Here is a 16,498-nt window from a genome sequence, read left to right as displayed (position 1 = left end):
AGCCCCGGGGGGAGCAGCGCGGCTCAGCCCCGGCCGGGTCCGCCCCCGGTCCCTGCCCCGCCGCCCGCCCGCTTGGGCAGGTGCGGGTCTCGCTGGTCCGTGCTCCCGATGCTCCGGTGCCGTGCCCAGGCGCGGTGCCGCTTGTCCGTGCTCCCGGAGCCGTGCTCAGGTGCACTGCTCCCTATCCGTGCCCCGGAGCCGTGCCCCGGTGCGGTGCCGTCTGTCCGTTCCCGCGGAACTGTGCCCAGGAGCGGTGCCGCCTGTCCGCGCTCCTGGTGCTGCCTATCCGTGCCCCGGGGTGATGCTGCCTGTCCGTGCCCCGGGGTGATGCTGCCTATCCGTGCCCCGGTGCCGTGCCCCGGTGTGATGCTGCCTGTCCGTGCCCCGGTGCCGTGCCCCGGTGTGATGCTGCCTGTCCGTGCCCCGGTGCCGTGCCCGAGCCCGGGTCCCTTCCCTCGGGCGCTCTCAGCGCTCTGTCCCCTCGCTCTTGGCCCCGCGGCGCTCGGCACACGCGGCCGGTCCCGCAGCCGTGGGTGCGATCGCTGCCTCCTCGCTCTGTATCTTTGCTGTGCCCTTGGATCTTGGCAGGAGCCCGGCCAGGCTCCTGCTCGGTGAAGCTGCAGCAGCCGCCCGCTTCTACATGATTTACCCGCAATTAAATTTCAATTCAGCGTGTTACTGCTGTCCTCTGCTCTGCCCTTTGCAGGCACGGACAGAACCGTGCTTCCCCAGCTGCAGATGGCTGTTGTACGGAAGGAGAATGTTGGACCCAAGAAATAAGATGCGAGCAGAACAAGGTGAGATCAGAGACAGTAAAGTAACTTCCCACACATCTGTATAGAGTGTATCTCTCCAGCTTTCCAGCTTGTCCTCACAAATTCTAAGGGTATGTGTGCTGCAGCACAATCTTTTTTCACTCCTGTCTGTCTAGAGGGGCTGGATCTCTGGTGTCCCATCTCTCGGGGGCAGCCAGTGCTCTGAATCCATGTTGGCATCTACCTTAACCACAGAATCATGGGATGGTTTGGGTAGGAAGGGATCTCAAAGCTCATCCCATTCCACCAGCCCAGGCTGCTCTGAGCTCCATCAGTCCAGCAGGGAAGCAGGTTTATGGCATTCCCCTTCCATGGCTGCAGGGCTTTGCTGGAGGGTAGAGAGCCCAAGTGTGATGTGACACAATGCTGAGTTACTCTGCCTGTGCCTGTTTTCTGTAACTTGTGCCTTCTGTAATCATGCAAGCATTAGCCTTTGTGCCTTGTCCATATCCTCATTTGGATGATATATTTCTGCAGTTTCACTGGAATCAGTATTCTCATTCCTGCTCATGAACTGTGAGACAGTTTTGCAGCAAGTTACTCAACAGTTACTAAATTTTATGAGGGATGGCTGCACATTATTGCAGTTGAAAAGGAGGAAGAGTCTAATGTACTTCTCACTTTGTCTACCCAGCTGCCTGTATAGTTGTGTTATATGTTTCTGAATAAAAATCATGGGCTTCATGCCACTAAAAGACAGTTATTTCATATTAGAACTGTGTCCCCAGTCTAATTTACATGACATTGCTTTATATTATGGAGGAGATGGCAACTGCTTATGTGGTTAGGCTGCCAAATACTTTGCATTATTATAAGGAATTATCTCACTCCTTTTAAAAATTTCCTTTCCCTAATACATTCTCAGACCAGTGATGTTAGTTGCAGGATGTTGATATTTACCAGAGAAAATGGCCCAAAGCTATAAATGTGACTTTCTATGTAGAGGAGATACTTCATGAAATTATTTTTGGTTTTGCTCGACTGTGTCTTGTCAAAAATGACAATTTATCTTTCTCCAGGGAGAGAAAAATGTTGGGTTTGTTTTTTTTTTTTGTTGTTTTTTTTTTTCCCAAGCAAATAATTAATTCTTTTCTGGAATAATAACTTATTGTGGTGTCTATACCAAAATCAAGTACCAACAGTGAGTGAGCACCAGATCTGTACACTACAGACAATCTGAGCTTGCAATGCAATGATTCAACCCTGAATTTCTTGGGAGTTTGATGCGTTTTGAGCCAATTGGATCAGAACTGGCAGTTGCACTTCAAATGCAGCAACATTGATCTCCTTCTTAAAAGGGTATCATGAATCAAGGGCTCCTCTGGCTGCTTTTCCTGCATGGGGTTGGATCAGGGCCAGAAAAAAATGCCAGCTGAGAGAGAAGAAAGGCAGCCTTAGTTTTCTTTTTAATTTCTTTGGTGATTGCAGGCCAAATTTGGATGGAATTTAAAGATTTGTCATCCACAAACACTGCACGATAATGGATTCCTGCTTGGGCTTTGCATTTGCTAAAGGATAGTGGTACAGATAGTGGTGATAGAGGAGGTAAGAACTATGAGAGAAGATGGCTTTAGGCTCCCCAAAGTTATCCACCAGCCCTCAGCTGCAAGAACATTAGTTTCATGTTGCCAACAAGACAAGAGTGAAGGCATTGGTCTTACTGAAATGAGAGAAAGGGGCTGAAGTTAAGGACTTTTTATTCTATTTATCCACTAGCTGGATGTATGAGCAAACCAGATATTAAAAAGATAATTTAGAAAACACATTATACTAGACATTTACCTTTCATGGAACTCTTAAATTATTTGTGTTTCTCTTCAGTAGCTTCAAAACTGCATTGAGCACTGGAGATGAAATAGAAGAGTTTCTATTTGTGGAGCTTTGTGATTTCTCTCCGATGTTCCATTCTTTCAATTTTCTTCTTGTCCAGTAAAGTTCTAATTCTTGTTTATATCAGTCTTTGTTGTCATGGAAATATCTGAAGGCTTTGAACCTACAGTCATTATGTGTTTATTGTGGAGAGAAAAAGAAACTGGAAAACAGACTGTAAGGTAGAGATTAATTTTAAAATGATGCACCTCCAAAACTCAGAGAAAAGCAAATTCAGGTTTTTTGTATTATATCCAGGGACAGAAGGTGTTTTGACTGCTGTTATAAATGTGGTTTAGAGCAGGAGGTAGCACCTGGTGTATGCTTTCAAAGGTTATGGTTTAGCAACTCTCATCACTGAGGAGTGCAGCTGGAATAGCACTAATCCAGCTTGATAAAGTCAAACACAGAACGAGCTCAAATTACTTTACAGATGTTTATATAGCAGTAATATCTGCAAGCAGACTTCAAAACACTGCTAGTTTATTAATCAGCAAAGCTGTGCTCTGCAGTCACCAATTCTGAGGTTTAGGCTCAGCTCACTGGATCCCACCTGGGCACTGTGTCCCCCTTCCTCAGCCTCACTCCCAGCCCCAGAGAGAACACGACCCCTTGGTGCAGTGATTCCACCTTCCACCGTCCCAGCTGCCCACCCAGCCTGGCCTTGGACATCCCAGGGATCCAGGGGCTCCACAGCTGCTCTGGGCACCCTGGGCCAGGGCCTCCCCACCCTCACAGGGAGCAATTCCTTCCCAATATCCCATCTAATCCTGCCCCTCTGGCAGTGGGAAGCCATTCCCCTTTGCCCTGTCATTCTGTGCCCTGGTGAAAAGTCCATTTCCAGCTCTCTTGGAGCCTCTGGAAGATGCTGTAAGGTCTCCCAGAGCCTTCTCCTCTCCAGGCTGAACAAACACCTTCTACTGTAGTTTGGTAATGGGTAAGAATCACATGTTTTGCTACTAAATAAGAATTCCCATTGCTTAAATAATTGCTAAAGCCCAGAAACATGAGAAGTACCTCAAGGGAAACACTCAGAATTTTGTCCTCTGGTCACAAGATCATTTTCAGAGATTTCTTCAGCTTACTGTTTCCAGGTGCTGCCCACCAGCTGGGATCTGGGAGCCAGTTATGTGGAATTGCACAATATGGCATTGCTCAATGGTTTGCATTTTGTCCTTTGCATTGCAACCATCTCTGGCATTTAGTGGATCATATCTGATACCAATCAATGTCAGGGAAATGATCTAAGACAGGGTTGTCATGGAAGCCATAGGATGACACCAATAATCACTGTGAGACTAAATAACTACTTAGTAAAAATGTTTTATATAAAAGTCATGTAGAAAAATTTACAATATTCACATATTAATGCAATCTATAAAAATTTGCTACATATGTCATTCAGCATAAAGTGAGATGAAAAGTGTGAGTCAGGACACAGCACAAACAGAACTTGCTATATTTTTCCATTCTTCTTTAAAGGTGTCCTGTCTGATATCCCTTGATAATCTTCCCCCAAGATAACATCTGGCAAACACACCTTCAGATCACTCAGAAAATTACTGTTTGGTGTGGTTCCTGCTGCAATGTGCTCTGCATGCAGTGATCAAATCTGATAGCAGGGGTCAGTCCTGTGCTGCAATCACCAAGCCCAGTCCATCTGCAGGGAGAACCTACAAAAGTCATTTCCCCAAGGTAACAGACATCCAGGTATGTAGGGAATGGCTCTGTTCTCCAGCCTTTCTAGCTGGGAGAAAATTTCTGAATTAAATACTGAAATCAGAGAGAAAACTGTAGAAATGTTTTCTGTTCTCTGTCAAAACAGATGATTTGAGAAGGAGGAAAACCAAAGTGTTCCAGTAAATGGTGAAGAATTTCACAAATTTGATTGCCACTGAACACAGCACGTGTGACACTGTTAAACAGCAGGCAGAAGTTAAACCTCATTATTTCCAGCTCACTCTGGTGTGTTTCTTGGCTCTAACCTGCCAAAAGAAGGGTACTCCTGAAATTCTTCTCTTGCTGCTCCAACATGGTATTTAAGTGAGCCAAGGTCCCTGCTTGTCTGAATGGCCAGAAAAAGGCAGGGGCTGTGTCTGTTAATCCCCTGCTGTTGATGGGCAGGAGGATGAACCATGCCTGTTTACTGGTGAGGCCCATGTGCAGGGGCTGCTGTGGTTTAATTGCAGCATGCAGGTGAATGGGAGGGTTCCCACGGCAACCCCAGTGTATTCAAAAAAATAGACAGCCAGACCTTATCCTGCCATCACAAGTAACATTTGCAGAACTGTATTCCTTTCCCTCCAATTTTATTTTTCCACCTTTCCCACTGTTTCCTGCAAATCTGGGCAAAAAGCGTTCATGGTGCAATTTGCTATTCTTCCACTGACAATGCTACAGATGTGCTAATTTACACTACCTGACTTTTGCTGTGCATTGAGCCCATACAGTCTAAACTTTCCAATCCTTTTAATACAAAATAGTCATTTTCATAGAGTTAAAAAATATATTGTTCATTTTTTTAAAAAATGCATTTTATAAAAAACATTGTGAGAATTTCCCGACCATTCCTAAAGAATAAAATCAAATAATTACAGCATTATCTAAATAAGCAGCATATTTGTAAGAACAGATAGTTGTGCCTGTTTTCCTCAAAATGTCACTGGGGTGTGTTATTCTACACCCCAGTGTAGAATACACACCAGTACAAATACACACCAGTACAAATAAACATGGACGAATCTTGTCATGGCTAAATTGCTGCAAATTTCTCACAGAATTCAGTATTTATGGAAACCCACCTTTTTTTTTTTCTGGATCCAGTTCTTGCTGTCAACTGTAACAGCAACTGCATTACTGAACTTATTGGGAGCCTGGTGAGATGTCTGCAGCAGAGTAATTAAGTAAATAGGCACTGTTACAAAATGTTGATCAAAACACAGATTGATTTCAAAAGCTCTTCAGTGCCATTCCAGCAGCTGTTCTTATGTACAATATCCTGCACAAGACAAATGTGTTTACTCAAGACATGATCCTGGAGAATGCTTAAGCACATACTTAATTTCAAGCATGTGGATACCCTGGTGTAGTCAGACTGTTTGTGTGCTTAAAATTAATTAGGTGCTTAAGTGCTTTGTTAGATGAGATGAAGATGTGCAGCTTCTGCAAAACTCCTGTTCAAAAAACTTCAGGAGAAATTCCACAGGCACTTGGGTACAGTATGTACAAAGATCAAGACAGGGTCCCAATGGAGAGCACAAATACAATCTGAGATCCAGTCTCAGCCTTGAGGAACCAGACCTGGAGCATCCACCATCCCTGGTGCCACAGCTGAGCCAGCCTGGAGCATCTCTGCTGCTGGTGAGCCCTTACCTGCCTGGGGTTCTGGCCAAGGAATCACCTGAGGGCTGTGAATCCCTCACACATTCCCAGCCAGGTTGCCTGTGCCTGCACAGGGCATTGCCACAGCCAGCTGCTGCTGCTCTTCCTGGCTGCTGGGACAGAACTTGGCATGCAGTGAGTGAGCTGAGAAAGGGCAGTCTGTTCTTTTTGGTATTGAGACAGCTTTTGCTTGTGATCCCATTTTATAGGAATTTAAGCTGTTCCTGACTGGAAAACACTGGGCCGTTTGGGATCATGATTTTCACATTCTAACTGATCATAAAGGCTCCAAAAAAACTTGCTTCTTTGTCCATGTCAACTATGTCACTGTTGCTGACAGAGACAAATATCCTGTCCTCTCTCTTCAGCTGGAACACACCACCTTGATAGATGGAATAAAGTCCATATTCTGCCTTTTTAGACCAGCAACTTGTCCTTGCACTCTTCATGAGCAAAATGGGCTCAGGGTAGTTAGTCAGTTTGTAAACATACTGGACAAGCTGTTTGGGGTTTCTGATTTGTCCCAACAGTTCTGGGTCCTCGTTCTCGTTTTCGCGGAAGCGGAAGTAGATTTGTGAGTAGATGTAGTAAAAGCCCGTCTGGGGTATCACTAACTCGCCATTTCTCAGCTCCACGTTGTAAAGGAAGGAGTGGCCTTTTCTTGATGATTCCCAGTTGTTTATTTTGTGTCCAATTCCTCTTCTGGGCAAGGAATTTACTTGAAAAAAAAAAAAAGAGAGAGAGAAATGTTAACTTAAAAAACGGGTGGTGAAGACAAGTGCCTGCTAGCTGAGGAGCCTGGTTTTTAATAACAAAGTAAGGAAACCTGCTCTTCCCAGCAGTTCATTAGGCCCATTCTCACAACAATCTGATGGTCCATAAGTAGGCTTTATGTGGGAATTAACATGAACTGCCTTTATTTTTAGTATTTGAGCTCCCAAATAAGAGGGGAGGAAATTATGTTTTTACTTAGTAACAAAGGTAAAATATCCATTAGTGTCTGATACCCTCTGAAGCTGCAGAAAGCCGAGCAAGCCCTTCATTAACACGGCCTGAATGTCAAGTCTCTGCTGTCTGTCTCACATTTCTAATAGGTCTGTCACCATAGCAGCTGGGACTCACACAACCAACAGAAGGAAATGAAAGAAAAGAGGTAAACCTAACACTAGGAAGGACATCTAAAGTTCTTTTTCCCTCTAATGAGGGCTCCAAAAGAAGAGCTAGGAAGGTACCAGAGGAAATGGGCTTTCTCTCTGTTTGGTGGGAATTAGCCGAAAAAACCCAATGTTTGGGACAAGACGATTTGTTTCCTTCTACTAACCCAATGCAAGTATTAAAAGGTGTTTTGAGGCTAGCAATGGGAGAGTAGTTTAATTAATTCTGTGGTCTTTAACTGTGGTTAAAGGCTTCTCCTTACTGCGTGAGGACAGGGAGCTCCTCCTGCTGCTGCTGCCCGTCAGGTGCGCTGCGATCCGGCGGATGGGACCGCGCGGCTGCTGCCCCTCCGTGTGCGGCAGGGTCAGAGTCCTCTCAACTAAAGGGAAAAAGAAACCCCCATATCAGAAGCATGGACTTCAGAAAGCACATCTATTCCACCTGACTTGATTTTAAGGAATAGCTATGTCACTTTTTAATTGACTGAAGCATAGAGTGATGGCTGATTGTTGGTTAATAAGGCTCAAATTCTACTTTCATGCTTGCTCATGAAATGTATTTATGTGACTCTTTAATCTTTTTCTCCTCCCTCTGCCTTCAAGTTACCAACAGACAAAATAACCTATAGTACTCAATTTTATGGTTAAATATTCCTTATCTCCCTGTGAATTTCCACTTGGAGGTTGTAATGCTTTCATTCAGCATCTTTAGTGTGAGCTTCAGCAGAGCTATTCCTTAACTGATCTCTGCAGCTCTGTGCTGCATGTTCCAGGAGCTGGGGTACTGGGAGGACTTTTTAAACATCCCCCATACACATGGGACTGAGATTCAGAGGCTGAGTCCTCTGCATCCACCTTGGTTACCTTGCTCTAACCACTTGACAGTAATTCTGGCTCCTGAAAAAATTTACCTTCTAGTAGTAAGTAATCATTTTTTGATGACTTGATGCCAATACAAGATCTTAAATCATACAAGGATTTGATGCCAGTTTTCTGCACTTTTAAAAAAATCAAGTCATTACACATCAAGTGCCCCTAGCAGCTCCTTTTTACCACAGATAATAAAATTATTACAATACCATTGATTGCAGATATGTTTTCCTCATAGCTTCTTGACATCATCTGCCAACAAAGAGTAAAAATGAATTAGCTTGTCAGCTGAGGCTGACAGGGGGAGGAAAAAGACACACCTTTTTTTTACTCATGAATAAAGGGGATTCTGAATTTGATCAACAAGAAAATAGGGGGAAAAGCACCTATTAATTTGTTGCAATAGGTGATGAAAGGCATAGGAAAACATTTTCAAGAGCTCAGGCATAAGTCTGTTGAAAAATCTGAAATTTCATGCTTCTCTCAAATAAGAGAAGTGTCCAAGCACCAGCTTCCATTTGCAGAATACTTGGCAGTGTGAACTATATGGTCTTAGATCTCAAAAATTAAATTGAATTTATTTTTATACCTCTAGCTATCTAAGATCTTAATCCAGCATATTTTACTTTGTGCATTCCCCTTCTTCATAACTGTTTGCTGACTGTTGAAACAAACCAGTTTGATATGGACAGTGGTGCAGCAGCAGCAAGTGTGGTGATGCCTTACCTGGGTGGCTAATAAAGCCTGTATTGCCAATTATTGATGGCTTTTGTCCTGCTACATTTCTATTTACCCATCTGTCCTAACAGTAATAGTAGTATTATCATAATTGTAACTTATTTCTGGCACCCAGCCTACTTTTTTCTAAGCAATCAGGGAGCTAGTAGGTATACCAAATGTGTAAACATCCACCAACTAAAACAATGCTTTCTCTGTTCAGGAGTTCAGGGACTTCACTGGCAGAGCTTCCACCAAAGGAGCTGAGATCTCTGAATACAAATAGAGAATCTGGTTAGGACTGCAAGATCTGTTTTTGCCAGGAAATTTCAGCAGGAGATAATTTCTGTGGATGAGCTTGTTTATGTGCTGGAGATGGGATTTTGAAAGCCATTCCAGAGGATTTTAGCCCCTGTGATTTTTCAGCCAGACTGACTTTGTCCTCTGTAGCCAAAATGATGTGTATGGTGTGCACCACGCAGGAGGTGCTCTTTGGGAAGGTGCTGTGCCTGATGCTATGTGCCCACTTGCTCTTTCCTCCATCACTGCATCACACAGCTCGTGACTGGACCACTCCTTAGGCACCTTTGTACCTCTCCCTGTGTTACATTTAACCTCATTTGCTCTCCCCAGCCTCCCTGTATTTTCAAAGAGGCAGTGACAGCTCTGATAGCACCCTGACCTGTATGGTCAGGCAGAAACCCTTTACCCTGAGGTATTTCAGATAAGCCAACCCATCACTGGACTTTGCTTAGTAAAAGCTGATAGTCTTTGCTTTAGTATTTCCTGAATGCAGTGAAACCACTTTTATGGGTTGTTTTTCCCTTCACTTCAGTGCAAGCACTGCAGCTGGAGCTGTGGCCTGACCACTGCTTTGCACTAACACAATCTGAGCCTCCTTTATTCTGCTCTTAGGATCCCTTCAGCTGTAACACCACCAAGCACACTGCTCCCAAATACCTTTTTAATTAACTTCCCCAGGTGCCACTTGACTTGCCAGCAGGGATCAGCCTCTCTGTCTTCAGCCTCGAGGAGCTCCAGGTTTTGGATGGAGTTCCCGATCTCCTCCCCGGTGAGGCAGGCGATGCCGCTCCTGGAGTACGAGTCCTGCAGCTGCAGCACAGGGGAAAGCCAGGATTGTTCATCCAGGTGTTTGCAGCTCTGGTATGTCACTACATGCACTAACTGCTAAGAAACACACTTTTCTCTGAAGTATGGTGCAAGTAGGGCTATATGAACAACATGAGGATTTAATTCATCCTGATCTGATATATTTAAATAGGAGGGCATACCTCACATGCAAAAATATGTTTGCATTATCTGCATGGACATAAATGCAGTATCCAGTATTCAACTTAATAGGTTTAGTGGAAATTCAACACCCAAATCCCTGATGTTGGAAACTCTTTAGATTCTCTAGTTCTGCATTAGAAACATTTCTTTAGACAGATTATTGTTTTTTAAACAGATTATTGAGGATGAAATCAAATACTAGAACTTAAAAGTATTTTCTATGCTGTATTTTCTGCCAATTGCATTTATAATCCAGACCTTTGATGTTATATATGTATGTACCATATCCTCCCTAAATCCAATTTAGGCTCTCTCCTAACACCATTTATCCTGATGATCCAGACAACAGGAATGACATTTCAGTCCAAATAAAATTATAATGCTGGATGCTTTTGACATGAAAATATCAAATATCTATCTGTATCCTCTAGTCACGGAGAAAACATTTTTGTTTTCTGCGAGGATTGAAGAGATTGGCAAAACTCCTTTTGGCTCCAAGGGAATCTTGACTGGGAGGGTTTTCCTGGTGGAAATCTCTCTCCAAGCTCCCTGCGGATGCGACTCCAGCTGGCGCTGTTGGTTAACGTGGGAGCACAGGACCCGAGAGCAGCCCTTGTTTGCTGTGAACTGGGCTCCTGCTACACACTGGTCAGCCTTGTGCAGCCAGCAAAGCACTACAGGCACTTAGAGAGAACAGCAAGAAACGTGCAGAGCATTCAGATGGAATCCTGGCAGTAGCATTTAAATTTCGCTCTTTTGTTGTGTTAAAGAAGCTTGGTTTGCTTTGCTAAACAGATCCATTTTTTCCTACAAGCACCAGTTTTTAGCTGTCCTTGAGACTGGGGCATTGAAAGCAACAGGCGAATTTTCTCCTTCACTCTCCACGCTTTTCCTGGCTGTTAGAAAACAAAGCTGTTTAGGAAGAGATTTCCTGCTACAGGGGCAGATTTCACCCCCTTCAAGTCCCACCTTCAGTGTGCAGCAGCAGATTCCACTGAGCTTCAGCTAGTACTTGAAATGATGTATTTTGGAGGCAGCAGAAGGAAAAGTGTGTTTGTGAGGGTTTCTGTGTCCTTGCCAAGGAGTGCAGTGGTATTTCTAAACCAGGTTTCAAGAACTCCAAGTGATTAATACTATGTGCTCATTAAGGTAAAACTACTGGCTCTGACCCATTTAACTACACAATGAGCTTCTATAAAAAAGTAGTTTGACGAGTTTAAGATAAAAAGCCAGACATAGGCAAGTTGTGAGGTTACTGTTTATTCTCTTGCAGACTTGTCACAGCTCAGCTCCCAGCTCTGCCCTCCCATCTGGGAGCAAACAGCCCTGTGCCTCTGCCTCCACCTCACCTGCTCACTTTTCCCCAAAACAGCTTCACTCTCCTAGCACTGGAACCTTACTTTGTGTGCAGCTTGAAACCTCAGGGAATGCAGCCTTGCAGCAGCACATGATGGAACCAAGAGGCTGGGATTTCTCTTGTAAGATTTACTCAAATGAGGTTTACCTGCAGCACTGAACCCTTTGAGGACACAACTCCTGCAGGAAGTTATTGTAGAGCCTCTCTCCTATGTTAGGAGTGGTTACTGGACTTGAAATAGGAGGAAGCCTGAGGTTGTTTTCCTTGCAGCCCTGTATCCTGAAGCATAAGAACTTTATTGTCTTAGTACTTCCTCTTAAAGCAAAACAGTTACACAAATGTCATACTCCTAGTCCTAATCAGGTTACTACAGCTCTAGTGGACAAACCCTGCTAGTTACCAGCATGCTTTTTATAAAGATAGAAATACCTGCAGTCTGTGCAGCCACAGTGATTTGGTGAAGATGCAGAAATGCACGTATTGTGAACAAAAAAGAGGGAAGAAAAATGTGCAGATAAAAATCACAGTTTATCTACAGAGATTTATTCCACATGCACCATGTGGATGTGGAGTAGCAGGCTGTGCCTAGAAGAGTTTTTTCCTGTTTATGGTGCACCAGATGGAAAATGCAGGAATTTGTGGTTAAGGTGCCCTCTCCAGAGCCAGCACCCTTTTTTGCTGTCCAGCACATCTTTGGTTTATTCCTTCACAACAAATGCAGGCTTGTTATGCTTCAGGAAGTGTGAGTTGTATTTTAGGCAAGTCCCTGGGATGTGGTTGTGTCCCAGGTGTACATGTTTGAATAGAAGGAAGGAAAAGATAAGTGTGGTTACTAATTACTTAGATTGGCACATTTGTTAGCAAGGAATTCTGTACTGTGTGCATGAAGAAAGGAGGATGCCTTTATATATTTTTCTTCATTAGCAATCATGTAACTTGATTTCACAAAATGAGCACATTTCTGTGACTCCTCCATTGGATAGCCACAGCTATAAATTCAGCAGGAAAATCTGTTTTATACATTTTGAAAGTATGAGCATTGCCTCCTTTGCCTCACAGAGAATTCTGACATCTCAGAAGACTTCACCCATTTAATCTAATATAGAATAAATGCATATATAACATAATATGCATACCTACATTATTATTAATGTAATTAATTATGCATTACTGAGTGCTTATATACAATAGTAACTTACTTTTATGCAATACTTTCTGAAGCTGTAGATGTACAGAACACTTACCTGCAGGTAGGTTTACCTGTGTGCCAGGAGTAGCAACACCCAGGCACAGCAGGACAGTCAATTTGGGGTAAGACACATGGAAACCCTGAGTAACAAGGGTCCTTGAAAAGCAGGACCACACACACTGGACTGTCAGCTAAATTCAACCTTCTTGGAGTGTAAATGATCTTTCCCAAGAAGAGGGAAGAGTTAAGCAGCAGCTGCCAGGCCTCAAGGGGGGCTGCAAGGAGACCAAAGCATCTAGACTACACAATGGATTCTTTAGAAGTTATTCTGGCGAATGCAGCGGTGTTCGCCGTCTGGTGCAGTTCCTTTAGGATTAGTCACAGTCTTGAAACCATGTATTATCCTACGGGAAGCATCCACGGGGCACTCGAGCTCTCCCCAGTCCTCCTCGGCGGTGCAGCTGACAGACAGCGCCTGTCCCACCCAGCCCTCCCGCACCGCAAAAGTGATGAGGCGGCGAATTCGCGCTCTAATGGGAAACACATTTCCTGCCAAAGCGCCGAACTTTGTTTTCTCGAGCCTGACGCTCCGTATGTGCCCCGGCTCTGAGCTCTTTCCCCGCGCACACCCCCGGCCCGGCCGCGCTGCAGACAAAGGGGAGCAGCGAGCGGAGCCCTTTGTCCGCGGGGGCCCGGCCCGGCCTAGCCCGGGGGTGCTGCGGGATCCCCCCGCCCAGCGAGCCGGCCTGTCCCGGGGCTCCCCCCGCCGCCGAGCCCCGCACAGACCTGTCGCAGCTCGCTGGTGAAGTACAGGAAGGTGACGGCCACGCACACGGACTGCAGCAGCACGGCGGCCACCAGCACGGCCCCGCAGGTCTGCGCGGGGCTGGGGCCGCCCGCCGGCAGCATCCTGGGGCTGGCAGGGCCGGGCTGGGGGCTCCGGGGCTGCGGGGGCTCAGGGCCGCTGTCCCGCAGCGAATGCAGCCCCGCGCTCAATCCGCCCGCCGGGGCATGGAGCGGGCGGGGCGGCAGGAGGGAGCCTGAGGGACCCTCCCCGGCCGTGCCCTCCTCCGCTCTGTTCCGCCTCCTTGGCTCCCCTCCGTGCCCTCCCTCCTCTCTATTCCAGCCCTCCTCTTCTTGGTTCCTCTCCCTGCTCTCCTTGCTTTCGCGCCCTGAATTCCCGGGCTGGCCTCCCGGGTGCCGCCTCCCCGCAGTGCACAGGGATCGCTGCGAGGATGGGCGGTCACCGTTCTCAGCACTGCCGGAGCATCTCCGAGCAAACTCTCTGAGAGTTTGCCGCCTGAGAACGGTGGAAGATGGGTTTTTTAGAGGCATTAAGGCTACGGTTATGTGCGCAGAGAGGCACGGAGTTTCCTGAGTTCAAGTTGTGTAATAGAGTCTTAGAATCATAGATTGGTTTAAAGTTCAGCTCGTCCAACCCCTCGCCATGGGCAGGGACACCTTCCACTGTCCCAGGCTGCTCCAAACCCTGTCCAGCCTGGCCTTGGACACTTCCAGGGATGGAGCATCCACAGCTTCTCTGGGCAACCTGTGCCAGTTTTTCACCACCCTAAGTGTAAAACTATTTTTATTGGAAATAATTTCTTTCTAATACCTAATCTGAATCAACGCTCATTCAGTTTAAAACCATTACCCCTTGTTCTATCGAAGAAAGTTCTGATAAAAAGTCTGTCCTCATATTTTTTATAAGGCCCCTTCAAGTACTGAAAGGCTGCATTGAGGACTCCCTGGAGTCCTCTTTAGCTGAACAAACCAAATTTTCTCAGTCTTTCTTCACAGGAGAGGTGCTGCAGCCCTCTGAGCATCATCTGGATTCACTCCAATAGCTCCATGTTCTTCCTGAGCTGCCCTGTGTCCTATCCTCTGCAGCTTCTCCTGTGCAGCTGGAACCTCACAGAAAGGTGCTTGTGAGCCAATAACTGGTGCCAGGAGCTCCATCCCAGTGCTGCCAGTGCTTCTACACCCTGGTCATGACATGATTATTGCCACAGTACGTGGACATCAGGTACATTTTGAGTTTTCTTTATCTAAGGTACTTTGGGGTTTGTTTGGTTGGTTTTCAAACCTCTAAGGCTCCTTCTTGCAAGCTTTTCTCCAAACTGTTGTGCCCAGATAGATGTTTTCCAAAGGCATGTCCATGCTTTAGGATGTGTCCATTAACTTTCACTGGGATTCTGATACCTTCACCTCACACAGGCTGGGTTGTAAGCAAATCCATCATTATCTGCTGACACTTTTAAATCAGCAGATTTAAAAAATAAATCTGCTGGCTGTGCAGCCATGGAAAACTGAGATTTCAAATCCAAGTGCAGATATTTGAGTCAGTCATTTCTGTGCCGTTGGCTGCAGGATATGATGAAATTTTGGCTCCTGTTCAACACCTGAATGCCAGGATGCAGGTGGAGGTCTCAGTATATTTACAGGGGAAAATTAAAAGATCTCTTAATCTCCCCTGATTATTGAGATCATCTTTAAAGAGTGTAACTGCATTGTAGTCAACCATTTAGAGGAAAATTGTTTTTTATTCCATCATAATGTAGCAAAATAATTCCCCAATCCCCGTTCAACGTGGCAGCAGAGAGTTTATTTGTCTGGCTCTTTGAGACATTCACACTGTGTGCCAAAACATTTCAGATCTGGGTAATTCCAACACACATGTCAGATGGAGAAGATTAACATCTTTCAAAAGTGAGCTCATGGTCCCCTCCTATGACTTCTCAGGAAAGTCATTGTGACACTTTGGACTTCTCCTGCTTTATCAGGGTTCATTAATACCTGAGAATGAAATTTCATCTGAGAGAGTCGTGAGTGAAGAACCAGTTCAAAAGTTAACTAAGAAGCAAGCTAACTAGAATCAGTTCAAAAGTGGCAAGCTAACTAGAATCAGTTCAAAAGTGGCAAACTGACTTGGATGACTACCCCTGCCTGCTGAAGGGAGTTTTTGTACCTATTCATTCCAGTTTTTTAGGGAGGTCCTATCTCATTTGAAGGAGTTTCCTTTCAAAAAGAATAGAAACAAAAGTGAAAGAGAGCCAGGGCACTACAGAGCGCTCTTGTTCACAATCAGGACTTCTGTGTTTTTCCAGCCTCTTCATGGCTTTCTCTTTTTAACAGAATTATTTTGTCAGTTAACATACCAACTGAGGAAAGATTTTTTCAAGACCCATATATTCATTTTGTTGCCCTCTATCCGGCATGGTCTGTGTCCCCCTGACCCATCATTTTAAATCCTCCATGGGTATTTCTGATTTAATACTTATTTAATTAGCGCCAGTCTTGCAAGGCAAAATAAATGAAGTATGATTTGAAAAGAGCAATGGGAAGAGCACACTCAAATCCATCTCTTCAAAAAATTAAGAGTTCACTATCTTTCTGAAGATTTAAGATCTGGAAATTTCATTGTACAATGACAAACAGTTTTTTTTCCACATTGACATAGGATATACCAAAAGTGAAACTCCAACCATTTCCAGCATTGAATGCACTGGAAAATCATCGCTACTTTCAATGCTCACTTCCAAAATTAATTTTTGTCTCTAATAAGTTAAATTTATACTGAAATACTAATACTAAATTTAAATTTATACTGAAAATAATTTGTTTTAAAGGTTCCAAGAGTTGAAAAGCAGTGTTTTGATGAAATTTTGCCACAGTAAAGCTGGGGCATTGACACCAGTGGGAAGGAAGCATGTTATCATGCTTTTCAACAGAACCAAGTCACGTGTGTTTGTGTAGTGCTAGACCAGGGCATCTTCCCAGCAAAACCTCTGATACTGCCTGGCTCCTTCATCCTGTTAAAGCTTACTTGGCGAGCCATTTAATTAGAGATAAA

General features: G+C 44.8%; 1 protein-coding gene across 1 annotated transcript; it reads right to left on the bottom strand.

The window, feature by feature from the left end:
- Nucleotides 1–3,991: 3,991 nt before the first annotated feature.
- TNFSF10 (TNF superfamily member 10) lies at nucleotides 3,992–13,753 on the bottom strand. The gene is made up of 5 exons (XM_071438064.1): nucleotides 13,432–13,753; nucleotides 9,767–9,919; nucleotides 8,299–8,341; nucleotides 7,483–7,599; nucleotides 3,992–6,783 (listed from the first exon to the last, which is right to left on the bottom strand). Exons 1-5 carry the CDS (start codon nucleotides 13,552–13,554, stop codon nucleotides 6,335–6,337), a joined length of 885 nt encoding a protein of 294 aa, XP_071294165.1. The 5' UTR covers nucleotides 13,555–13,753; the 3' UTR covers nucleotides 3,992–6,334.
- Between the last annotated feature and the right edge of the window lie 2,745 nt (nucleotides 13,754–16,498).

Source organism: Agelaius tricolor, unplaced genomic scaffold (genome assembly GCF_023055355.1).
Source record: "Agelaius tricolor isolate 1412-34295 unplaced genomic scaffold, bAgeTri1.0.p SCAF_12, whole genome shotgun sequence".
NCBI lineage: Eukaryota > Metazoa > Chordata > Aves > Passeriformes > Icteridae > Agelaius > Agelaius tricolor.
Note: the sequence above shows the minus strand (reverse complement) of the source record. Positions and strands in the feature narration are given on the sequence as shown.

What these genes read in the sequence shown, in the direction of transcription:
- TNFSF10 (XM_071438064.1), bottom strand. Translation starts at nt 13,554, where the DNA reads ATGCTGCCGGCGGGCGGCCCCAGCCCCGCGCAGACCTGCGGGGCCGTG. An exon ending in TGGGGAAGTTAATTAAAAAG is followed by an intron (nt 8,342 to 9,766) that starts GTATTTGGGAGC and finishes CTTTGTTGGCAG; the next exon opens with ATGATGTCAAGAAGCTATGA. An exon ending in GAGCTCCCTGTCCTCACGCA is followed by an intron (nt 6,784 to 7,482) that starts GTAAGGAGAAGC and finishes TTTTTTTTCAAG; the next exon opens with TAAATTCCTTGCCCAGAAGA.